General features: G+C 37.0%; 1 protein-coding gene across 4 annotated transcripts in view; it reads right to left on the bottom strand.

Moving 5' to 3' along the window:
• The window catches only part of CLEC16A (C-type lectin domain containing 16A), a 59,989-nt gene that overhangs the window by 25,652 nt on the left and 8,183 nt on the right, over positions 1-26,154 (bottom strand). For 3 of the 4 annotated variants that reach the window (XM_088063878.1, XM_088063877.1, XM_014252683.2), the window contains exons 5-18: positions 25,463-25,568; positions 23,465-23,588; positions 22,375-22,549; positions 21,396-21,449; positions 18,895-19,008; positions 13,690-13,918; positions 13,339-13,468; positions 9,189-9,289; positions 8,326-8,448; positions 6,821-6,930; positions 6,302-6,346; positions 5,004-5,054; positions 3,792-3,920; positions 129-249 (exon numbers count right to left, since the gene is read on the bottom strand). In XM_088063878.1, the coding sequence (XP_087920004.1) occupies positions 129-249; positions 3,792-3,920; positions 5,004-5,054; positions 6,302-6,346; positions 6,821-6,930; positions 8,326-8,448; positions 9,189-9,289; positions 13,339-13,468; positions 13,690-13,918; positions 18,895-19,008; positions 21,396-21,449; positions 22,375-22,549; positions 23,465-23,588; positions 25,463-25,568 (1,612 nt within the window). The remainder of the gene's footprint in view (positions 1-128; positions 250-3,791; positions 3,921-5,003; positions 5,055-6,301; positions 6,347-6,820; positions 6,931-8,325; positions 8,449-9,188; positions 9,290-13,338; positions 13,469-13,689; positions 13,919-18,894; positions 19,009-21,395; positions 21,450-22,374; positions 22,550-23,464; positions 23,589-25,462; positions 25,569-26,154) is intronic. The other variant, XM_014252684.2, reaches the window with a different exon arrangement.

Here is a 26,154-nt window from a genome sequence, read left to right as displayed (position 1 = left end):
CAGTAGAACTTCAACACAACTACTTCAGGTAGTTTAAGTAAGAAGAGAAGTAACAAGCAGTTTAGGAGAAAAAAAATGTCAGTAATATTTCCATGTTAGACTATTTAGAAAACTGAGGGGCTACTTACTCAAATCCAGAACATCATCTGCCTTTATCAGATCTCCCTCCCTGGTGAGCGGTAACTGTGTTTCCAGCTCACCTTTCAAGTGCAGTGACAGTGAACGGAGCATAAAGAAAACTCTGATTGCCTGAAGAAATTAAAGAAAAGAATATTAGAATATTTTTACACCCAATACTACATATTTTAACAGAATCTTACAAACATATACTGGCTTTTACAACCCCCAAGTTTGCTGTCCTACAGTAACTTTTTATTACATTTAGAATTAAAATTTTAATACATTTTAAATTGAAAAGTAGAACGTTATTTACAACTTAGTTTAAAAAAAGACATGAAAAGCTGAAACATGCTACTTATTTTCAGTAAAATAGAAGCAGCAGAGCTTTTTTCTCACTGGCACACTTATACAGATTGTGACTGACAGGGAAGCAATTAAAGGAGCTGTTTAAGAAAAAATGATCTTGGAATATTTTTCTTTAATCATTATTTTAAGACTGATTGTATTTGCATCACTTCTATGCTACAGACACCTACACAACCAACCTTCAAGAACTCACATTTTGAACTTTGAACTGAAACAGTAATAACCTTTCTGGCCAAGTCCAGCTAAGATGTTTACAATTTAAGAGAGAAAGAGTGGGGATTTCTGCATTTTAATTTGCTGTGCTCACCAAAACTGGCCACATATAATGTAACATTCTTGGAGCACTTAATTTATATTCTCAGAAAGTCTTCATCAGGGTAAAGCGTTCTGAAAGCTGCAACAGTCCCAAGAAACTTTCAACAGCTCCTGTGTGAAATGAATATGCTATCTTTGGTTTACAAATTCATGACATATGGTATGCAAAGACCCAAAGTGTCAAAGAACAATCATTTTATTAGCCACATTTTGAAAGGCACCATTTATAATCCTCTTTCCCTACAAGAACAGCATTTTTAGTATAGCAAATGAAAAATCATTTTTTATTACTTCCGGTGTTCTGCTTTTTGCGAGTTTCCTACACAGTAATTCTGTGGCATACTGTAAATTAACTGCTGCCTTACAGTAAGAGCATTGAATTCATGAACAGCTGCAGTGCCCACAAACTCCCAGACTGCAGGAAGTATTAGGAAAAACAAATCTGAAGTGCTTGAAGGGAAAACCCTTGACTCCTCCTTTTTAAAATCAACAGAACGGTGGCTCCTGTGAAGCAGAACTGTGAGTGCCTGGCCAGCTCTCTACTGCCAGTGCTTCCAGAAATTTCTGGCAGAACAGGGATGAAGAGAGGGAAGCCATGTATCATGTTCTTCCATGAAATGACCCCAAAGCAATGGCTTTGGTACACCATTGAAATTTAGCAGGGCAATATGATTATGTGGAGCAAAGGACATCAAGGGTATGGAACCAAAATATGATAATAATAGTGTTTAATTAATGAGAATAGAGTCACTTTGGAACGAGACATGATCTCTCCCACTTATGCAGACTGCATTTTAATATTTTGTGTATTTACTGAAATTATACAGGTTTACTATAAAGCAATTTTCCTACCAGGTGCTTCAAGAAGAATTCACAGTACTTGGTTTAAAATTTGCCAAATTCAGTCAAGACCAGGAAAATCTTGGCATTTTTGGTAACCCAAAAGTTAAACCCAACAAGATTTTTTTTTGTTTGTCTTTTTTTAAATTTGGAGGGCAACCATTATTCAGCTTTCACTTATCTCCCCCCTCAAACCTCTTCCTTCTAGATTGCATTAATTTTTATCACATTCATTTCCTATCAAACTAATGGAACTCATCTCCATGTAATCGCATTTAGTGTGGAACAAAGTACAGGAGTAGAAAATAAAATTAGAACTTTAGCCTTTGCAAAAAAAAAAAAAATAAAATTAACAACATCAGATGAAATGGGAATCATGCTGTGCTTCCTACAACACTGACAGCCCTCAGTTTGTTACCAATATCAATGTATTGTTTATAACACATTTTATCAGATCTCAACAAAAGAATAAGAAAAGTTCTGTGGCCTAGAATTTTATTGACTGACTTTTTGGGTTATTTTTGTTAACATGGAACAAATATGGATTTCTACTTACATTAAAGAATTAGGCATTTTGATGTTGATTTCTTCATTTATGTACACGTTCCATGCACAAAGAAACAGCAATTTGCAAAGAAACCTACTACTATCTTATTACATTCCCACAAAAAAATGTTCTTAGTACTTCGAGAACTTCTCATAAAGTGAGATTTTTGAGAGCTTCTAAAGTTTTTAAAGAGCAGAAAAGCTGCCACTCAGACGGACTTTCTATAGCAAGGAAGTAAGGTCCTAACAGCTAAGAACTCGTAATATAATCAGTTCCCTTGCTAGTGAAATAAAACTTGAGAACTTCTTAAAATCATGTCAGAGCATACTCAGAATCAAATATTTTTGCATTTGAAACCATCATTAGAACCTTAGCAGGTTGAGTGGCAGCAGCAGTGTCACAAGGTACACCTGAGTCCAGCATTTTGCTGTGACAATTCAGCCGAGTGAGGCAGCCTGGCTGGAAGGAAGCAGCACAGGAACTGAGAAGATATTGAAACCTGAGTGCAATGTGACTGGGGTAGGAGAACCAATAAGGAATCATTCTGGGAATTCTTGTTGATGATAGAGACTTTTTCATCCCAAAGGATCTACAGGAATATTTGTATTGATTTTTTTTATTTCCACCAACAGAAGTTAAGCTATTCCTTATATTAGAACATGAAAATCCTGGAACAGGCATTTTCCGCTAATGTGTATTTCTAAGTATCCTTCTGTTAAATGCCTAAGAGAGAATTCCAGGAAGCATTTCTGCTGTCTAAGAATAATACCTTTTAAAATAATTCACTGTATTCTATCAAACAACTTGCTGTGATAATGAAAGCTGTGTGGCTTATAAGCAATGAAAACAAACCTTTTCAGAAGATTCCTGGAAATATGTTTTTTTTTCTTCAAGAGTACTTGACTATACTTGCATAATACACTTATATAAATGCAAAGAAACACAGAGAACAGCACTTTCCAAATAATGATTTTGTGCAGTAACATATCTCTTAGACTTACTGACACTGCAAGGCTTCCAGGACACAGCCAGATAAGGACCAAGAACGGAAATAAGGATGTTGCCATTCAGGTCGGTATCACCTCCACATATTGTGTCAGTCACAAAAATAGATACTTTACTGGTTCTCTCCTCATTCTCAAATTATCACAAATTACCTTGGCAAGATGAACTCTCAAGTCAAATTAAATTTTTGCTATGTCTAGAAATATGAGTAATACAAAGCCAGTCAGTCTTCATGGAAATTCTTACAACAGGAATATAATTAAGAGATAGGACTGAGATAGCAGATCACAAAAGAAGCTGACAATATAGTCATTGTCATCAAAATGCCTTTGTATGTAGCTTTCTGAATGGTCTGAAAAATTTAAACCCCAATGCAAGAATATGTTGCATTGACTAGACACAAGAAATCAGAAGTTTCTCCCCTAGGGCAGGTAATTATTATATGCTCTATACAGACCTGTCTTCATCAAGCTTTTAGGATTCTATGGATGAAGCTTCCAATCAAGCAATTTACAAAGAAAAGTATTTGTATTCCTAGAATTGCTCGATGATTTTGGCATCATTGTCATGAACAAATGTAAGAAAAAGTCTTACTCACTCTTCGTGTTCTTTCCACATCTCCACAAGGCAATCTTTTCACAAAATCAATCCCAGTCAGTGGTGTCCCCGTTGGGGGTAGCAAGATTGAGGCATCCATCATCAAGTATTCTACATTCATAGGTTTCATCTACAAAAGTATTTTAGCACTGGTTACCATACAGAACAATAAGCATTTGCCTCTTTAGTTTCAAATACAACTCATTGCTGTGTATTCTAAAATTTTGAGAATTTTTAACACCGTGTCTTATTTAAAGGTCCGTACATGCAATCTCTCATTGCTCCCAGACACACTGCCAAACTTTTCATACAAATAAAACACAGGAAAAATTCAAGATTACAGAAAAGATATTTCCCAAATACTACCAGGATATGGAGTGAGATGGGACCACTGGGAGACATATTAAAGCATGATCTCATGAAAGTGTGAGAGCATCTTCACTGTATTCACCAGATGTTTGTGGTCAGTGGACACAAGACCACAGGTTACAAGGTCTTTTAAAGGTTAATTAGCCAATAAGCTTCTCCCACAAAACAATGTTTCTACTTTTACACCAATAGCTAACTCATCAGTCTTTGCTGTAGTGCAGACATTCTTAACCAATCATACAATGGCATAAGAAACTATTTGCTACACCTCAAAATTATTACTTTATAACTACTTCTATATCTTAACTTTTAAAACCTTACAACTTTCCACTACCTATCTTAATGTCTTTTCTATCTAAACTACAAACCCCACACTCTTTACTCATGGTTTCTAAATTCTTCTGGATTTAAAGGCAGAAGCCTTCTCCAAGGTCTCAGGTCAAACCCTTTGTTCATGTCTAAGTCTGCATGCACAGGATTTTGAGGATTTTCTGTGCTTGGAATTCCCATGAAATACTAAAACCCAAATTCTTCCAGGTTTGATTTTAAATTTTGACTTTAAGGAAAAAAAAAAAAGTCCAGTATCCCATTTATTAGGCTGATGCAATTTTTGTATACTCAATTTTGGAAAGTAATGAAAGTTTATTTAATAAAGAGCTGTGAAGTTTCACATAAATAATTTATGTAAGTATAGACATGACTTCTCAGAGACAAAAGCACCACCCACATTTTGTTATCCTACTCCCAGCAATAAAGACCCCAGTGTCATCAGCAGCTATCAGAACTTGTTCTTGTGCTGTATCTGGGTTTGAGGATTTACCAGGGCAAAAGGGGTCTCACTTACTGTCATACTCCGGTATTCATCTTCAAACATATCCAGAAATATTTCTTCTCCCTTCCAAAGGAAAGAATATGGACATCCCATGAAGCCTTGCTGTTTAGGACTCTGTGAGGTTTGGCTCTGTACAGTGTGTCTGTGAAGGGAGGCTGGGGCTGCAGGCCACTGCTGAGCCCCTCAGCAGCACTGCTGGCACCTCTAGAAAAACATATTTTAGAAAGGGAGAGGTTCCCCTGCAGCCCCTGGAGGACCATGGTGAAGCAGGTACCAACACTACAGCAGGCAGGTGTACTCTAAAGGAGCTGCACTCTGCAGGACCCACACTGAAGCAACTGTTGTCCTGAAGGACTGCAGCCCATGGAGGAGGGGACCCACATGGGGCAGGGGAAAGTGTGAAGAGGGAGCAACAGAGAGAAGCTGTTGTGGACTGACACCGAATCCCTACTTCCCATTGCCCCTGCATCACCCACAGGGGGAAAAGGTTGAAGAACAAGGAATGAAGCTGAGCCTGGGAAAAGAGAGAGGTGAGGGACAGCAGTGTTTTAATTTGTCTTTGTTTCTCACTATCTAAATTTACTTTTTTTGGCAATAAAATAATTTCTGTGAAGTTGAGTCTGTTTTGCCCATGACTGTAACTGGCAAGTGACCTCCCTGTTCTTTATCTTGACAAGATATTCTATTCTCCCTCCATCCTGTTGAGGAAGGGCAGTGAGAGAACAGCGGAGTGGACCTCTAGCAGCCAGCCAAGGTCAATCCACCACAAGTTGCTTATTTTCTGTAAGTCACATTAAGCAAACATCCTTCAAGAGAATTTTAAGAAAAACAGGAAGACATTTCAGACACTTGAAATTTGTCATGGATTTACTGCTCCTTATATAGAAGTTAATGCCTAAGGCTAAAAAATTTAATTTCTTTCATTGTTTACAACATGCACACAAAGGTAAAAAGCTGCAAAGGTGTTCAATAAGGGAAAAAAAAATACGTAAAACTTCAGATCATCATTTCTGATATGATACAAACAAAAAGTAATGTCAAACCAAACATATTACATATTAGTGTCAATGATAAACTTGACGTCCAGTACAAACTCTGTGAGCCTTCCAACAGCCCTTTGTGACATATGTCAGGGTGATATGGGAAGGGTGGAAAGGAGAGGAATTCTGCAAGAGAACATTTCCTTCTCTCTCACAGACTTGGAGCTCCCATCTTAAAAAAGGTGCTTCTTTGGTCACTATGTAAAGACTGGGCAGCAGACATTCTCCATCTGTAAAGAATCTTTTTCTTACAGCATTTTGCATATTTACCTTATAGAAACGACGAAGGAGATGAACACTTTCCTCCCTTGCACCCTAGGAAAGAGGTAATGCATTTCAGGGAATATATACACCACTTATTGGTCACATTAAAAACCCACCCAAAAACTCATGCAGAATAGACTGTCTAATAATATCCTGATCTATGGCCTTAATCCCAGAATTTGATAAAATACAGTTCTTACATCCAAGAAAATGCAGCTTATGTGAGTTTATTATTTGCTATTTCAAAAGCACTTTTCTTTACATTATTAAGACAGCTAACACCCAAGTTTCAGAGAGACAATGAAACAAAGAAACTGCTTGAGAAATTACAATTTAAAATAGCAGAGCTGAGAACAGAACATAGGTTATGATCACAGCTCAGAGCTACCAATGCAAAGATGTTCTAGAAGCTCAAATTTCACATTAAGGCTTATTGCAATCAGAAAGGAAAAAATTTATTCAACTATACTACAAGACTCAAACACCAGTAATGCAGTGATTGGCAGTTTGAAAGAAAATACTCACCTCAAGACAATCAAGGTGAACACTTTTTATGATCCTGCCATTTTTAGAAAACACAAGCTGCTTCAGCAACAGGCAGCCAAGTTCTAAAGTTGCTAAACGAATTTTTCCCTCTGTGAAAATAAAATTTCAACATACAAAATAGCAGCAGTTTAGTTATAGCTCTTCTCATGATCCCATGCTCTTAATGTTTTTACTCTTCCTGCAACTCTCAAACTTTGCTCCTCTGTCACATCCCCCACCTGGACAGGGATGAGTGTTGATGCTGCCTTACAATGTTGATGGCTATAAGGAAAAAGAATTGAAAGAGTAATTTAAAGTAGAAGAAAATTTAAAGCAGAACCATTCCATAAGAAGGTAAAGATTAATACTATAAGAAGGCAAAGATTAATACTATAGAACAGTAAGCACAAACATTGGGTTTTGCTGCCTTTACCAATCTGCAGCACAGGTGGAATTACACTGAAATGACAAAAGGATCTCGGACATTTGGGATGGATGAAGTTACAAGGTGAAAGGAAGCTTTGTACATAGCACATTAATAAGGCATAGCTTTTCTTAGAACAGAAAAGGAGATGCTCTACACAGCATACAGAAGTTGAATAGAAACCCCCGTTTCCACCCTTGCTCAGCACTTCTCCCCCCAGACATGCCTTTACTTAAAAATAAGCACATGCTCATTTGCACTCCTTCCTCCTGCTGTAGGTACAAACTCTTCATACATAAACATGTTTTTCACCGACATCAGCACAAGTTAATATGCTGTAGATCAGTTTTGCAAGTCAAACAAACATTCGATTTTTATTCTAGAAACATTCAAAAATTTGATAGTGTGTCAGTTTCTGGGGAAAGCCAGTTCCACCCATTTAAAATTCTAAGGCAAGCAGTACAAGGAAGAGAGGTGTGGCTTGAACAAAAATAGTATTTTCATGGAATAGGTCATGGAACATTGTAACCCTCATTTAACACACACACACAAAAAAAAGGAAGAGAAAACCCCACATTTTCTATAAAACACTTCAGAACCAAAAATACAATTTGAGTTAAACAAAAGTATAAGAAAATTTGCTACCACCTAGAGGTGACAGACAAAGGACTGCTATGAGCAAAGGACACCATAGTTTTCAAGACTATTTCTCCACTGGAATTATTTCTACAAGCAAAGGTGCCACAGATCATATTTTCAGGATGAAATCCATTAAGGTGAAACCACTCAAAATCTCAATTTTTGTTTATTCCAAAGTGCAGAAGGTAGAAATTAAGACAATAGATCTTTGTATAGTTCTGAGCATAAAAACAACTACTCAGCACAAATCCAAAGTTTCTGGTTCCTCACCAACCAAGAAAAAGCCAATCGCAGTCTTTCACAAACCATATCTACAGACTGCTCATCAAAGAGCAAGATGAACAGTCACCTTCCCCTCAGAGACAAGGGGTTATGTAGCTTTTTTCCATCTTCAAAAATTTCACCTTGGAAGGAAAACTAAACCCTGGAAAAGCAATAATACCTGGTTGTGCAGCATAATTCATTATCCTGATGAGCCTTTCTGCAAGGACATGATTATATGAATTTCTCTCTTCAGCATGTTGAGCTGGAAGCTGAATTCTCTCCAGCTTGACTGAGTCAAGTCCTTTCATGGGGGTGAAGGACAAAAAAGGCAAATTAGAAAACAGGAGTGTGCTCCAAGGCAAACATTTAATAGACCACAGCAGCTTTCTCAGAAGAGAACAATTAGCAATAGGAAACTAGGCAAGATAGCTTTGACTTTGTATTACAAGGAAAAGAAGGAACAACAAAGACCAAACAATATTGATGAATCCCTGGAAATTCTCAGCCCTAAATGGGGCCTACTGGGTGAAGACACATCCCGAAGTGGTTGGTGAAATGCAAATTATTTTGAAGCTTCTGAAATTCTCAGATTATCTGTTTGCATCTAAATCAAATCAAAGTCAAGCCGTACATCTGGAGAGCATAATGACTAAAGGGGAGAAGATCAAAGTCTGATTTTAAATTCTACTTTGGTGGTTAACTAATCTGTTCATATATGATTAAAAGAAATGGGAATTTTATTTTGTAGTAGCCCCATTTAGTATCCTCCCCAACACAAATAAAATGTTCACTGACTTGTTATATAAGGAAACTAATCCCATCTTTCTTCATAATAGTCCTCTAAAATATCAAAGTTATTTCTCAGAAAAGACTGGTTTGCTGGGAGACCTCTTCGAACAATACATAATTATGGACTGTGGGGATCTGCTTCCCATTCTAAAGGACAGCAATAAACAAACCCCATAAACCAGAAGATGACTACTGAGTTTACAGTTTCCTCCAACCCTGGCCTTGCAGTTAACTCTACATAACAGCTCTTACCTTTGTTGTGTGACATGGCATATAAAAGACAAAGCACAAAGAGGGCATAGTAATCATCTTCAGGACAGTCCAGTGCATTATAGACCATATCAAGAAAAGGCCTGTAGAAAGGAGTAATTTAGAAAGTGTTTAAAAAAATCTATAGAAAAATGGGTAACTATCTCATTGTACATATAGCTAATGGAAGAGGCAGTTTTATTTACAGTAATGCACATTTTCAGGCACTATAACGAGAGTTTCTTATAGAGTTTCTTGCAGAGTACTCAATTACAGCCATGCTTTGTATTCATATACTGACAATAATTCTGAGTTTTAACAGGACTTATTATGTAATACTTTCACAATAATTGATTGTTTGTACTGGGTTGTTTGTAGCCTGTTTAATAAGTATACAGAAGCATTTCAGAGCTTGTTTTAAGTGCATATGTAAGCAAATTTAAGGAGCTGTTATCACTGTTGTATAAAACAGACTCCTTTAAAACTCATGCGCTAAGTAGAGTTGAAAAGTTCTTACTATTACAAGTAAGCATTTTTACCAGAATTTTAGAGGAAGTTAGGTTCTAGAACACCAATTCTATTGTCCAACAGCTATAGAAAAGAAAAATTAATTAGGAGGGAATATCTGAAGAGAAAAAAAAAACTATGGATTGCAGATAAGCTTTGTTTTCCTGAGTTTAAACAGTGTGACCTATGACACATACAGGAGGTTACAAACAGTGTTAAGTTCACCTTTTCTTTACCTGTACCTTGGAAAGACAACAAAAGTCAGTGTAATCCAGAAGGCATTTGGACAGATCAGATATAGCTGAGATTCAGCTGGTATTAGAACAGACCTGATGGCAAGGCAGCTTCAACTTCTGGTCTTAAGCTGGCTTGCATTCAGTCAGTTGTTCAAGTTCAGAGCACAAGCAAAAACCAAATATATTTTCACAACTGCCCCTGATAAATTGTATGGTGGGGAAGTGTCACAGCCATCAGAGGACAACAGTGTAAAGGGTTTATTCCCATATTTTAAACTATGCTTTAACAGTGAAAGGAAAAATATTCTTTATCATCTAAATTACATTAAAAGAAAATACATAAAAGTAACATCAAAGTCACAGAAGCAAACACCTTTTACTGTATTCAGGTCTAGCAGTAGAGAAGCAGGCTCTACAAACTCACTGCTGGGGTTCCTGGGGGTCAGAAGGGCTGTCAGAGCTCAGAACACACCACACTTCAATCCCCGCTCCAGACCAGTGGCGCCCTCATGGTCACACCGAGCGTGTCCCAGGAAAGCCACAGTGCCCAAGGCATAACAATGCACTGGAACTTCCTGGCAGCTCCAGGCACATTTGAGCAGAGTGTTCGCTCTTACTGAAAGTGGGCAGTGACCAGAATCCCAGCCCACGCTGTTCCCGGCTCAGCTCATGCCACAGTGCACGTCTGTGCATTTCTGAGCCTGGATTACATGGCTCCTCTACCAGAAATGCCACTGACAGCGATCCCTCTTTGCTTAAGTCCAACACTGCTCCAAGTGCTTAAGTCCAATTATTTACATATTGTAGAACACAAAATAATGTAACTACTCAAGGAAAAACAACCTAAAGAATTAGCAATGTTGAAAACAAGTTAAGAAGGCCTTCAGGTTTCCTAAGCATTAAACAAGCCCTACAAGTGTCACCCTCAGATGGGGGCTTTTCACTCCATAAAATGAGCTCAGCTCCAAGGTCTAAAGAACAAAGAGGACCAAGATATTAAAATATTTAATATCTTGGTTTTCAGACCAAAAGCAGACAGCAAACAACCTAAACCTTAGCCTGTAATATAAAAGCACTATTTAATATAATCTCATTAAAGCCAATGTTTTACCAGGTCAAAGCTGCTGAGGTATCACAGTAGTTGTTCCATTAACACCAATATTACGTAGTATTAAATGACTTCTGTGATGTCTAATGCATTTTTCATCGTTTTCCCCCACATACTAATTAGATTCATGAAATTACAAAACTTGAAAAAAATCATTACAGCAGCAAGATGTACCATTTTCATTCCAGATGCTTCTTCAGAGCATCTATCGGCATTATCTGTCTCGGCCACAATAACCTGAGGCTGAAACAACTTCCAAGAATCCCCCTCACCAATGTCCCTCATTTAGACTAAATACACAACAGACCCAGGAAATCTTCAGCCTAAGAAAATAGCAACAGAAGCCACAACACAGCATGAAGATTTGCCACACTTTGGAAAAAAGCTTTGCTGCACAGCATTTCATAAAATGAAGCTAATTTAAAACATGTCTTTAAGCTTAAACTTTCCAGTATCAAGGCCTATCAAAATAAAATTACACCTAAAATACTTAAGCTTTTTATTTTGTTTTTCACAGTAGGAAAAGGGCTAAGGGAAATTAAAAGCTTGACTTAGCTACTACAGCTGCAGATTTTTAACTGCCATCTGTGTTGTTTACCATTTATTTTTCAGCTACTACTGGACTGTTTTAAAAAAAAAATCCCCACTTCTCATAGTAAAGGCTATACGGTAAGTATTTTCAAATCTATTTCTTAACTCTGGAGGCATTTTCTTCCTCTATTAGTCTTTTACTAAGGGCTTGATAAAAGCAGCAGATCAAATGAGATACAGGTGTTCCTCAAATCATTTATTCTTGTCCACAACTGAAGACTGCAACACACTTGGAGCCACTGTCACCACAAGCATTAATGATTATTCTGAGTGTGGAAGCTTCAGTTCCAGCATGGCAGAGAGCACTGCATTTTCCACTTTCAGGTGCCTTATCCACAAGGCTCAGTGATTCCAACCAGTGCAGGACAGAAACTATACATACTGGAGGAAGTCTCTTGAGAAATTTAGCTGCTGTTTCAAACACTATACCTGGCATATAATATAACATAGTATCTTAAGCTACAGCAACTAATCTACTGATACTTAAAAAAAAAAAAAATCCCATATAAAACAAAGGCCAGAATTGTCCTATCCAAGGCATATCCTTATTTTAAAACTGTTTTTAGCTCTGCACATTCTTTGATGTCGCTTTTTAGAAAAGATGCAGAATGCTGTGAAACCACATCTGCAGATCAAGAGAGGCTTGAACTGCAGACATTTTCCAACTGCACTGGCAGCTCACTTCTAAGCATTCTGCACTGTTCAAGACCCAAGCATCCCAGTCACTTTAGTATTCCATGCACTCACTGCCAATTTCTTTCTAAAAGCCATTTGGCACATATTTTAGTCAAATTATCAATAATCTAGAACAATGTGTTTTAAAGCCAGTTCAAGTCAAGGTTTAATTTCACTTTTACAATGAAATTAAATGTTATCTTTATTAATGAATGTACTCTAAACTACAAAGCTATAACGGAGACAGAATGAGATTCTGGGAATACCAGGCAGCACTTCCCAAATTTAAAAATAAATTTTAAATCCTATCAAACATGTGCATTTTCCCAATAGACACATTTGCAATTACTTTTGTGTCGGGCACATTTGGTTTCTTAACATTCTATTAACAGTAATGCAAAATCCCTAGTGAGAAGGTGTCTTAGGGATAGCAAATATATCCAAGCTTAAACTTTGAAGTCAGGGCAGTTTCTGCTCCCAGAAACACTTATAAACTGTATTTCCAGTAGAAGTTTCCAATAACCCTAAAACATATTAATGGCCCCTGAAAATGGTATAAAGGTTACAAGGGTTTACCTGTAACTATTGCTACTTCAATTCTGCCAAACTCAGCCCTGGACTGACAAATTTTCCTTTTTTTTTTCCTTATAGGTGCATACAAAATGGATAAATGCAACCATAAATATAATTAATAAAACTTCTATCTTAATTTAAGGGTTTAAGAAATTTCAGGACAGAAATATTTATATTCTATTTCTGTTGTGTTAATATTCTGTAATTTAATGTTACCAAGTTGATGCATCACAACTGCTATAAAGAAAAGCACAAACTACAAAGGAATAGGATCATTTCCAAAACTGAGCAGCAGAGAGGCTACACATCACTTTTGTATTGATTCACTCACTTGTGATAGAGAAAAAAACCTGTAATTTTAACTTGAAGCAGATTTGAAGCATCCCTTTAAGAAAAGCAAAAGATTTAAGGGGAGGGTAGGTAAGGAAGCAATTCAGCAAAATCTTTTACAGTTCCTTTATACCTGTTCCAGTTTGTTATATCACTTCCAGAAGCAGCTGCACTCTTTTCTTCATCGGTTGTATTCTGTTCTGTCACAGCAGAGATAGACAGCTCTGACAGCTTACATCTCTCCATGATTACCATCTCTATTTCTAAAAAAACCAAAACATACCATCAAAACTTGATATTTTAAATAAAGTTAACACAAGTGTTTCTGTATTTTCTGTTTGGTATTAAAAATATAAGACAAAAGTCATAGTCCCATGTTTACTTAGTGCAGCAACAGAACAAGTCAGGTAACAAATCACAACTAGAACCATTAGTAAACAAAAGGACCTAAATTGCAAGGACCATTTCTTGCTGGAATACTCACCTTCATTTTCAGTGCTTGTTCTTACACCCTTTGAACTTGCTTCTGTACTTTTACTTTTATCAAGGTCATCTTGGTTATCTTCAGATCCTCTCTCCTCTTCCTCTTCTTCACCAACATTTTTATAGTTGGGTCTTTTCTGCATCCTTTTCTTCCCTTTCTGTTTGTTAATTTCAAGAGACCTCTCAAGTGTTTCTGTGGGTTTTATGAAACATCTGATACTTGACTTTGCCTGCAAATTTGAAGAATTTACGCTGAGTTACAGCAAGGCATTTTTAACTGTAATTGATAAAGAAACTTCAGTTCACATAAAATGTAAATTAGCACACTATTCATGAATCTCAAATCCATTTTAAAATACAAAAAATTAGTACCAAATCATCAGCAGTACAATTTTCTCCAAAGCAATGTACCCCAAAGATCTATCATTAAAAACTAGGCCTCGTTGACACAAGAGGATGCAGACTCTATTTCATCACTACAAGTTTTCAACTGTCTTCCCTTTCTTTGAAGGGGTGAGAGATAGTACACAAAATTCAGACACCTTTTGTAAAAAGGAGGAAGGCAGCAAAATCCTTCATGTGTGTTGACAGCAGTGTATTAATATGAAACACACCCTTTTGAAAAGTGCAAGGACCTTTTTAAAGCAGCGAGGACAAAATCCAAAGCTCTGTGCTGTGAGATTTTGGGTTGATTTGCTTTTTTTTTTGGAGTCTTATGCTTCCCTCAACATCAAACTAATTTGTGCATCAACTAGGAACAAATCCATTGTCATTTTGGGCCTCCAGACATTGACTTAGCATGTCTGAAAAACACAACTTCATTTGTTAGACTTAATTTACTTCTGTTTTACCCAAAGTTATCACAGGATAAGATGGCAAACCAACACCTCATTTTCCTGAATATTAATTTATTGAGCAAGAAAAATTTAGATGACAAATTTCTCCCAGAAGAAATGAAGTATTTTCAAGAATGTGTCATCCTAACAACACAGAACAATGGATTCTTATAGAAAGTGACCAAGACACAACAAGAAGCTCTGCAAATAAAAGGAGTAACAAGCTTGGTTTTTCACAATGTTGCAGCTTGTTTCTGAGCTGTGTTGTTTAAGCTCCTCTCTCCCTGGCTAGGCCTGGCAGCTGATCACCGGAGTACAACATAAACACTGATGAACCAAACCTCTCTGTTACTGAGCACATGGTTTGGTGCTTTCTGCCAGGTTTACACTAAACAAGACGTATACAGAAACCCCATTACCTTCCAGAGCTCAGTACTTCAACCACATTTGGCTGACACTGCCTAAAGGTTTAAAAATTTAAGGGCAAGCAAGAGAAAAGAACTAAGACTAGATTAAATACCAAATTGATTACATTCTTTGCCTTAGGTGACTCAGTACAATAAGCACTCAAGGTGACTGCACCAAAGAACCTTCAGGGCAAAAGTCTGAAAAAATCCTTCCCTTCACCGAGTTAGCAACATCTATACATAAAAACAAGATTAGGAAAAGATCAGGGAAGAAGCTGTCTACAAAGTTAGAAGGCCAAAATGATTCTCTGAATCTTCTGACATTTTTCAAACATTTTATAGAAATATTGTGTAAGTGACTTTTTGCTTGGGACTGAAACAAGCCACATAGTGGGAAGAGTATTTTACAATACCAAAAAAACCCCACAATGTGAAATTTACTACACTTATATCTCCCATTAACCTCTCTGATGCATTTTTTTTGTGTGATCTAACTGCAACACAGGAAGGTTAGAAAATGACCAGCTTACCTTTATTGATGGCTTTTGGTCAGAAAAGTCATAAGAAAAGGGAAGAGCACCTTAAGTCTTATTATTTAGGGGGAAAACAGAAAAGTAGCATGCAAGTTTCATAATGCATTTTCCCCTTTCTGCATTCACTTCTTACTTCTGCATTGCTTCCTAGAACCTTGTAGCTACTTCTTTATGGAGAAGGCATGTACTTAACATCCTTTTATATCTCATATGCAAAGAGAGCAGTAAACACTGATGTGCTTGTAAACACTGAGCCATGGTCTGCTCCAAGAAGGAATGCTGTAGAAAAAACCCTACACAAATATTCTCTTCTGCTAAAGGCAACAAGGCTACATAATTAAAACATTCTAAAATCAGACTTAAAATTCATTTACATAGCATTTGGTTTATTCTACAAAATGATTATACAGCTTGAGGTACTGCTAGTTTATACCTTTAAAATGCCTTTCAACCACATTTTCAATAATGGTTTAATCTTGTGCAATGTGTGATGGTAAAATAAGGCAATACCAGTAACACCCTTTACGGGAAGGAGAAAGTAGGTTAAAGAAAAAACATGCACTAGGCATAACTGGCCCACATCTGAAAGATGCGGGAAAACAGATATCACAGGAAGTAAGGTAAACCTTAGTGTGATATCTGACAAGTTTAAATACATTCTGTTGCCTACACATATTCAACTCTCATTGTGAGATAAGGGTTTGTATTTCTTCTGATGATGCATAAAACCAGAAAGACAGGGAAAAAATAAAGAATGATGTTGAGAACTTGTTCAATGGAGCTTAGGCAGTTACTACTGCCCAGTGATGTTCAGCAGATCTCCATGGGTAGGTTACTGCCATTTCATAAGATATTGGCAGTTACAACTGCTGGTCATTTTTTCCAAAAATTTATTTCCAGTAAACAGTATCACCTGTTCCTGTTGTGACAACTACCACTGCTCTTTGCCCGAAATAACTCGGGGTATTTTGCATTTATACACAGCAACTAAGACCCTTCCCAGCTTTTGTTTTTGTTAAGTGTTCTTTACTCAGTGTCCCAGCAAGAGGACACAAGACCGCATCTAGTAATCTCAGTCCTTACTCTATACCTTATTTCATCTTAATCTATCTTATTAGAAAGATGAATATAGATAAGAGGTTCTACTTACTTACGTCTGGGTTTAGAAATTATCTGCTAATTAGAAACTGGCAGTTACATTTCAACTTAAACATAACAAGACATCTCAGTTACAACAGATGAGCAGTGTTATGTACAGAGCAAGGGTTTAGAAATAGCTGCAGTTAACCACAATAGACAGATATCCCTAAAACAAGCTTAGTACAGTATCAGAATGGTTATCATAACAAATTAGAACAGAAAGGAAGTAGTAAATGATAAATTTGGGTCTGATGTAAGAAAAAAAACCAATTCTATGTTCAGACTGAAAGTAAATTAAAAAATTTGCTCACCGTTTCTCTTTAAAAATTCTAAACTAACTTCTGAAGTAGGTTTTAGTATTCAATAGAAGTTTGCAATTTCTTTGCAACAGAAAACACCACAGCAACAACTCAGAAATGATCCTCATTCCCCTCACAGTCCAGGGAACAGCCCCTGGGAATGGCTAACAATGCTCAAAAAAATCAACTTGCCACTCTATGAATTCCCACCACAGAGCAACAAGAAATTGCCTCACTTTACATGACTGTGCCTTCATTTGTACAGCTGACTTGAGCCTGCCTGCACCGAGTTGTGTATTAGCAGGGAAGCCCAAGTAAAGCCTGCAGTTGTTGCCACCAAACCCTGCAGAGCAGCTCCCTCCATGGCTCCCCTCTCAGGCAGCTGGGCACAGAGCTCTTCTGAACATTGGTTATGGGCAGAAGGAGGGGAGTGCAATCTCCACCACTGGGCTTCTGACAGTGTAGGCTTTCCTCTCCATGGTTTCATTCAACAATATTGATGAAGCTACTAAAAATTAAAGCTTCTCCCATGGAAGTTTTTCCCTTGACCCACTGCTCTGCACTCCTGGAACACAGCTCCACCTCTGACAGCTTCTCTAAGGGTCTGCTGCAGAAGGCCAATACCCCTCCTATTTAGTACCTGTCCAGGTACAACAGAACCCCCAAGCTTACATGTTAAGAGAACACATATTTAAGGCCAGTAAGGAGCTGTAACCTAAACAAGTATTACTTGTTTACAAGTATTAAGTATTACAAACTTAAGAGTTTATAGGAAACCCATAATATTCCTAACATGTGCAAGCACACAAACACATGCTATAGGTATTTTGTAATTCTGTATAGTAACCATGACAGGAAAAGAAAAATCTCACTTCTGTAACAAATGGTACTCCACCCTCTTGCCACAAATTTCCTAGTAACAAAGCTTCTTTTGCACAGGTAACACACAACATTCAGTATGCAGCTAGCAGAACACCAAACATTTCCTAACATAGGTAAAATATTGCTTTATGCTAAAGAATTTAGTCAACTTTACTATTCTACCATAGTTTTTTCTAAAAAAGGTTAGATTCTAAATACCAAGGTCAACAGAACAAAACACCAGAACCCGAAAGCTACTGGCTAAGATCAGTCCACACAGCTTCCAATGCCCAGCGGAAATAAATCTGGAAAAGTTGATGTGTCTCAGAGGAGTTGAAATGTATTTCCCCCCTTGAAACTCCCAGAGCTATAGCCACTACTAGGAAAGAAAGTACATGAGAACCAATCTATTGCTTGCTATAAATTTAACATTCAGTCACCAACTGCTAGCCAGTCAGTCAAGAGGGGATATGGTCAATTTTTACACAGAACTACAGCCAGAGGCCTGTTACAATAAAGTTATGCCCCTCTACTTGCTACCATCCCCAAAGTAGGCTTTTAAAAGGTAACAAGTAAGCATTACACAAACTGTGAAAGCCACAACAAAAGGGAAAATATTATAAACATGACACCTAGGAAACCAGTAACAACAGCATCAGCATCTAGCAACATCTACCCAAGGTTAAACGTGAAGGTAAAAGGGCAATGACAGAGTGACATGCTCCCCTCTCTCTGTGGTACCTCCTCACATGCTCACTGACGCACAAGTCAGTGTGACCAGAGATGATCAGTTCTACTGTTAAAACACTGTGAATATTCAAATGAAAATCTTAAGCCAAGTATTTTTTTAAGTCTCTCATTTCAACTACAAGTTGCACAAGGAAATTTCACAGGAAAGTTTTGCTGAATCACTTTCATTTCACTACCAAAGGGCAGATAAAAACTGAACACAGAAGACTGGATTATAGAAGTGTCCCATCAAAATGATGATCCAACAACAAAAGCTGAAGTCTGCTGCTGCTCTCCTCTCCTAAACAAACACCTTGGCTTAGCAGTTTCTAGATACCTCATTTTATTTTTCAAATATTTTCTTTGCCTTAAAAAGAAATTAGAGACAGTTGGCCACTTACTGAGTTTTTCTGTATATCTTGCTCAACCTTAGAAGAAAACACTGAGAGGTCCCCATTGAGAATAACCTCAGCCAAGGAGTTCACCAATGGAGCATAATGTATAATCAGAAAAACCTATTAAAAGAAGAGCAGAAAAAAAGATCAGACATATTTACAGAATACATAGTTTCACAATTTCACTAGCTGAACATACTTTTGACCTTGTTAAGTGCTATCTTTAGTTTACATGTAAGTACAGCTGGTAACACTGAGAACTCATTAAATCTTCTTTAAAACACAGGAGACACTGGTATCTGACTTTCCCTACCTTTGAAGCTACCTAGTTTTACTAATTCTTCATGTTCCTTCCTCCTTCTGAGAAGTGTATATTCTCTCTCTTCAATACCTTTGAAAGGAAAGTTGTGTGATATTATAGCAAGGAACTCATTAAAACCATTCCAAAAATTAATTTTTTTAGAAACAACCAACTGATTACAGTGCACAGTATCCCCAGTCCTGTGTGCCAGCAACTGGCCACACTCTAGCAAGTATTGTGCACACAATCACTGTGCAGTGATTCATGACTAAAGGCCATGCTGAGCTGAGCTGGATCAGAAGCAGCTTTTCTGGCTCTGAAATTGCAGCAAATCAGTGTCAGCTACACAGTGGCTACAGAACACAGGAGTAAGTACCACAATGCCTGGAGCACTGAAGCATTTGAGCACAAGTGCTATGGTACTTTATTAGTTCTCTGCTTATACTACTACTCCATTTTAAGCCAAGGCTTACAAGTCTGGGCCAGCAAACACGTGGCTCCCGGACAGAACCAGCCCAGGCCCAGCTGCAACAGCCTTCTGTCAGCTTATATCCATTCTCTTCTCAGGAATATCAAGGCTGGGTGCCTTATCAGTGGCTCTAGCTGTAAAATTACCAAATAATTTCTGAGTCATTAAATCTAATCACTGCTTTGACAATATTTAGCTAAATGTTCTCCACAGGTTTTCAGATTAAAGTCAGAAGCATTCCAGACCTCCAAAAGGGAAGTGATTATTAGCATGTAGTGGTGATCTGTATAAAACTTTGAAGTCACAAAACACTTCAAAAGTGCTTTGAACAATCTCCAAATCACTCGAGCTTCTGCCAGTTCAGCAAGCGTTGCTTGACTGTCCACAGGCCTGTCTAAGAACAGCACATCTTCCCTTTGTAACAGTGGCTGAGAAATCCCAGCAGTGCATTTTCAGGTGCCAGCATAAGTCTCTCAAGCACTTGTCTCTAATATAAGAGTAGTGCCTAGAGCATATGTCTGTTGTCAGGAACAGAAACAGTCAGCAAGGTTTGGCAGACCCCACCCTGCCACAGACAAACTCCAGGTTAAAAGAGGTGGGAAAAAATGTTTCTCTGCCAGTCACAGAATCAGTCCCTTCATTTTCTATATCACATCCCATTCTGATACAAAATTTGTTCTCAGCTCTTTATGACTACTTCCATTTCCTTCTTTAAAGAGAATGAAGAACATATATACAAATCCTGAAGTGATACCTAGTTGATAATTCCACTGAAAGCAAAGACTTTAAAAGAGGTCACCTTATACAACTGTATGATGCAGATCCCTCTGGTTACAAGAAGCTGCTGCTCCCACAGTTTTATCTGTGGTAAATAATCCTCACACCACAACAATTTGTTAGGTTTAAATTAAAAAGCATCGAATTATATTTCCCTAGGAAAAAAACTCCAACCCCATATTTCCAGCAAAAAGATGAAATTATGGGCCAGATCATAATAAAATGAATGTTGAAAAACTCTAAGTTCAAAGAAAAAGAAGTATAAATTCTATGAACACAAGTCAAAACTATTTTCAGACAATGTAATTTAAGAAAACCAGTCTCATAGCAATGTCGGGAAGATTATCAGGAGAACAGATGCATTTTCTCTACAAAACAGAAAAAGTCTACTGTAAAACTCCTAATTTGAAAATAAGTTCCAGAAAGAAAAGGAGGTGGAACTGATACAAGTAAGAAATAAGTACTTAATTACAGATTCAAGCTATAGGCATAAGGAAATTCATATTGTGAGAAAGTGATATTTTGGTAGTGGTGGTTTTTGGGGTTTGGGTTTTCAAAGAGAAAAATTCAAACCTGAAATTTTCCATAGCTTAAGTAGATTCAAAATGCAATACAGCATTTAGGTAGATTTCATCTGCTATGGTACCAAGTTGTGTCCCAGCATGTTGCATGACTATTATACTTTATTTGTCAGGGTGTGCAAGCCGTTTATGAACATGCAATGCTTTAAATGTTACCCTGTGCAGTGGGATCCTCAGAAAAATGACAATTCGAAACAGAAGATACTTTGTCTGCCAAAAATGTTTCACTTTCTTTTTCTTAATGGAAACTGAAAGGTTAAAAATGTGTTTTGACAAATTTTCTTTTATGGCTTTGCCAAAATGATGAAAATACTATTTTATAATCACAACAGTACTGCAAAATTTGTTCTGAAACAGGACAAATACTTAACATACTTACTTGAGAAAGAAGATAGAGAGAAACCTGGAGACTTATTTTTGGACGCTCTCCACCCTACAAAAAAAGTTATGAAAAATGCTTATTTATTTATACCAAGAATTTATATGGCTTAATGTTTCATTTAAAACAAAAGTTGCGTTGTTTCACATTCTGCTACAAAATATTCAGAAAGCATCATGCTTTTTAACATTCATTACTTGTAAACGATTTGAAATGGAGACTCTCTGAATAAGCATACCCCTCACTCTTCCTTGGCTAAAAAACTGAAATTAATCCCTTTGGTAACTTAAACAGGTAAGCATCTGAGAAGTACACTGCTTTTCAATATGCTGCTATTCGTTAAAAAAATTCTTCTCAGTTAACACTCATTAAAGACTGCTCTTAAAATTAGCTATTCAGATAGCATGAACTATTACCTACAAAAGCAAGAACCTGTGCAGGTTTAAAAAAATAGTTTCTACTTCACTCAAAACCAGTTTTACACTTAATTTAAAGGCTATACTTTAACAATAAATCCAGCTATATCACATTAAAACGCAGCTTCTCTACAAATACAAGAAATGAGTATCAAACCCAAAAATCTGTATTTTCTACCTGGACAGATTTTTAGATCATGGCAAATTCGCTTTTTCTGCTTTTGCCAGAAGACAAGCTACCTTAACAGAAAAGGAAATCACACATCTCCCAGTGTCACAGAAATTTAAACCCTGTACCAAATTTGCAGTTCTTCTTGGTATCCACTATTGTGAGCTTTTAACCACCATGCCACCCAAAACAGCATTTCTTAAAATAAAACTTAATCTGCTGTGCTCTTGAATTCCATCTCAGGGTACTTCCTCTACAGCCACCTTATTTAAGCTGTTTTATGTAAACCACACATAGATATTGTGAATATCATATACCTACTGCCCAAATTACTTGGCACACTGAAAGCAAAGCAGCACCTTTGAGAATTAACTGTTTGCAGGCATTAGCTTACCTTGTCTTGATTTACTAATGAGTACACGTAGAGGGGAAGAAAGAGCCTATTAAGTAGGTGGTCTGTCAGCACATCATTTAAAAATTCACAATTAATGATAAGGATATCATTAAGGTAATGCAAATGATCAAGATGTTCTGCTACCAGGTCACTCAGTTTGCCCCTATTTCTGTGCCTGAAAAGAGAGCAGAAACAAAAAAACATACGCGATTAATTGTGGGAAGTCTTAAAAACTTAGGGAAAAAATTTATGGGCATCCCTGCCACAGATTACCTAGCTCAAGTAGACTGCCCAAAGCAGATGTTTCAGTGAAGACAACTAATGCAACTATTAAACAGTTGCCTGTATTTTCTATAGGATGCACATATCAAGATTTTCCTCAAAGTTTTCACAAGACCTGTTTTTACAAAGCTTTGCTTTCAATTGCCAGTCTTTTCACAAGCCAACTACAAAAATGAGAAGATTTTTTTTCCAAATTTGAAAGAAGAATTCAGTGTTGTATTTAACACCTACCCCTTCACTTTAGGAAAGCAAGAAACATATGCCCACTCTAAGGTGGGGGTGGCAAGACAAACCAAGAACAACCTGAATCAACAAAGTATTTCTGTATTTGATAGTGGAATATTACACTGCCATGTCAGGTCTGACAGTTCATAATTCAAGTTCATCTTTCTAGTTTAACTCTTTTTCCTAGAATCTTTCTAGAAAGCTCTTCTAATGAGATGACACAGAAAAAGAATGTTAGAAAGACAAAGTTTATACGACTGAGAAGCACAATTTCTTGTTGTGCCTTCTGGATATCAGCTATTTTTAGCAGAACAAAACAAAGATAAAGAAAAGGCTTGCTGCAAAAACTGATTTACTTGTAGAGGATCAGCACAGATCAGGCACACAGCATTGTTACCTTGAAGAATCAAAAAAAAGCTTTAAAGAGTGAAAAGTCTGACCCGTCTGTAAGTCTGACAGTCTATGAACTGTCTATAACATATCTAGAAACTAACTTAACTGAACTACTAACGACAAAATAAGGACACCATTGACATCTGGGAAAAGCATTTCCATTCAATAGGCAGCACTTGTAAAAGCTTACTCTTCATCAGTCTGCACGCAGTTATCCAGTTCTATCACGTGGCTTCCAATAAACCAGACAAGGTTGGAGAAATAAGGAACTGCAGTTTTATCTCGAATGTAATGCAGCATAGGCTGGTTGTCCACTGAAGAGAAATCATTAAAAAGAAAAATTAGTTGCCAATATTTTTTATTGTTTTTTTAAGAAATACAACAAAATATCTTCTGAATGAATTCATGCTAGTTTTCCATACAAATATACACCTGACACAATCTTAGGCATGAAATGGAAATCTATAAAAATGTCACATCAGTTCTTAGCTGGCTTGAATGAGCCTAATGTTGATATATTTACAGATGTCTGAAAATAAACAAATCTAGTGGAATTCAGAAAAGTTATTTTAGCACATTATTAAAAAGAAGAGAGAAGTGCAAGAATAAAGCAGTAATGCTGAGAGTCAAGCTAGTTAGACTTACATGACACTGCATTAAGGAACACAGGAATCACCAGTGAAGGAAGGGCAAAAGAAACAGACAACAGTTAACAGGATTAGGAACTGGGATAGTGACATCCTCTAAAAGGGTTTAAAATGCTAAAGCACAAAGCATCTAAACTAAAACATACAGGGTAGGTGTTAGAGCAGAATATATGCAGACAGGTGGTCAGAAAATTATCAAACCTGAACATCTGAGCTCTGCCTTTTCAGCTCTAATCATTAAATCACTACAACATTCAATGAAAATTCTAGAGGAGCAAATTTTTTTCATAAAAATACTTAGTTGCATAAATATATCACAAATAGGATATGAAGCCTACAGTCTGCTCTCTTTTGTGAGCTCATATTTGCATTTACAGTTCCTTGAAGTAGAAGGCAAGTACCAAGTGCCAATTTCTCAACATACAAGAAGAAAAGTGTTGCAGCCAACACTGTAGACCCTATTTGCTATGCAGGGTATCCAGTCATTTGCAAAGCAAACTCCTCATTGTTTTAAAAAGACCTCATATTCCTCTATAGACTGTGAAAACCACTTCTCTTATTTGACAGAAAGTTGTGTAAATTCAACATGTAATTTAACTTAAAATAGACTAAAGAACAAGAAGCCCTTCATGAACATATTGCATAATACGTATTCCCTTACGCCATGCTGATTTCAGAGGCAGAAGTTCAGAATAAACAACTTTTTTTTTTTTTTTTTTTTTTAACAGAGAACACTGTGATATTTTCTGTTTACTAAAAATGTTATATACCCCAAGAAAACTTTAGGGGGAAGTGACTTTTGGACACTGACTTTGGAGCCCACATTCCTGAAGTAGTGCTAAGTTCAGAGATTAACCAGGTTGCTGAAGTCCCTGCTGAGTTTTGAAGGCCTTAAAGAATACAGATGCTTCAGTTTCTCTGGAAAACACATTGCAGTGCTCAACTACTCTCATGGTGAAGCTTTAAATTCTTTTACGTATGTCCTACTGGAATGCCCAGCACGGGAGTTTGAGACTGCAGCCTCCCAGCCTTCACTGAGCACCTCTGGGAATGGTCCAGCTCCTCTTGAGACTGGAGTGACTGCAGCACCTAAGAGTTCTACAGTCATTTTAATGCACTTCCAGTCCAGAAGGGAGTGATGTTGGTTACAACTCCATACACTAGAAAGCTCAATTTCATCAGTTTAAAAGATAATTGATATTCTTAATATGCTCTGGTTTTGGGGTTTTTACTTGTTTACTTTTTAAATACAGTCACATTCTGACCTCTCTTTGAAGGAAAGCTAAAGTTCCTTGCGTATGCCTGACACTTTTGGGTTTTTTTTTTTAAAACCAGTTTCATTGGTGAGAAAATAATAGTATTTACAAATATATAGTGCAGGTCTGGGATAGTGGTCACAAAGTCAAAATGTGTATCTGTATTGTCAACATGCTCAGCTTTTCATAAAATGGACAGAAAACCCTCACAAGTAAATAACTGAAAATTAAACTACAATGAAACAAATTTGCACACATGCCTTTTTTAATATATAAAAAGCATACCTTTGTAGACATTTAAAGTTATAGTCCTAACAGCAATCCTGACCATGCTTTCGGGGTGGTTAAAAAATTTAATAGCTTCAGTGTACAAAGCAAAGTCATTAGTGTGCTGTAACAAGAGGAAAGAAAATATTTATTCATTAAACAAGTACAGAATATGGGTTGGGATTCTGTATGAATTATGTTTTCTGTGTAACTTGGTATCTTTACCTTCTACTTAAGTAATCAAACTGATTTTACAATGCACATTCAGCTGCATTTGTAGCTCTGCATTAAAATAAACTGCTTTAAGCATCAGAGCTTCCCAGAATAAGTTTGCTCATACTCAGTGCTTTCATGCCCTCTTCTGGCAGAAAGTGGAGTGCAGAGAGGAAAACCCCATAACAACTTTGCCCTTTGACTCAGCTTTTTGGACTTTGACTAAACCCCTTAGAGCCAAGTGATGTAACAGAAAAGATCCTGTTTATGAAAGCACAAGAAAACATGGCATAAACAAGTTGAATTCTCAAGGAAGCAGACTTAAGAACTACTGAAATGATCCAATATAACACTAATTTCCAGATTTTTAGTTTATGTAAGAGGACAAAGCCATGCTTGTGCAGAGATCCTCACGAACAAATTCACAACCACTGGTATGGCCATTATAAAAATAAAAGCAAGACATTATGAGACAACAGACTAAACAGAGTATGTGC

Source organism: Pseudopodoces humilis, chromosome 18 (assembly GCF_049639895.1).
Source record: "Pseudopodoces humilis isolate 2021_Gansu_Grassland_sample_001 chromosome 18, ASM4963989v1, whole genome shotgun sequence".
NCBI lineage: Eukaryota > Metazoa > Chordata > Aves > Passeriformes > Paridae > Pseudopodoces > Pseudopodoces humilis.
Note: the sequence above shows the minus strand (reverse complement) of the source record. Positions and strands in the feature narration are given on the sequence as shown.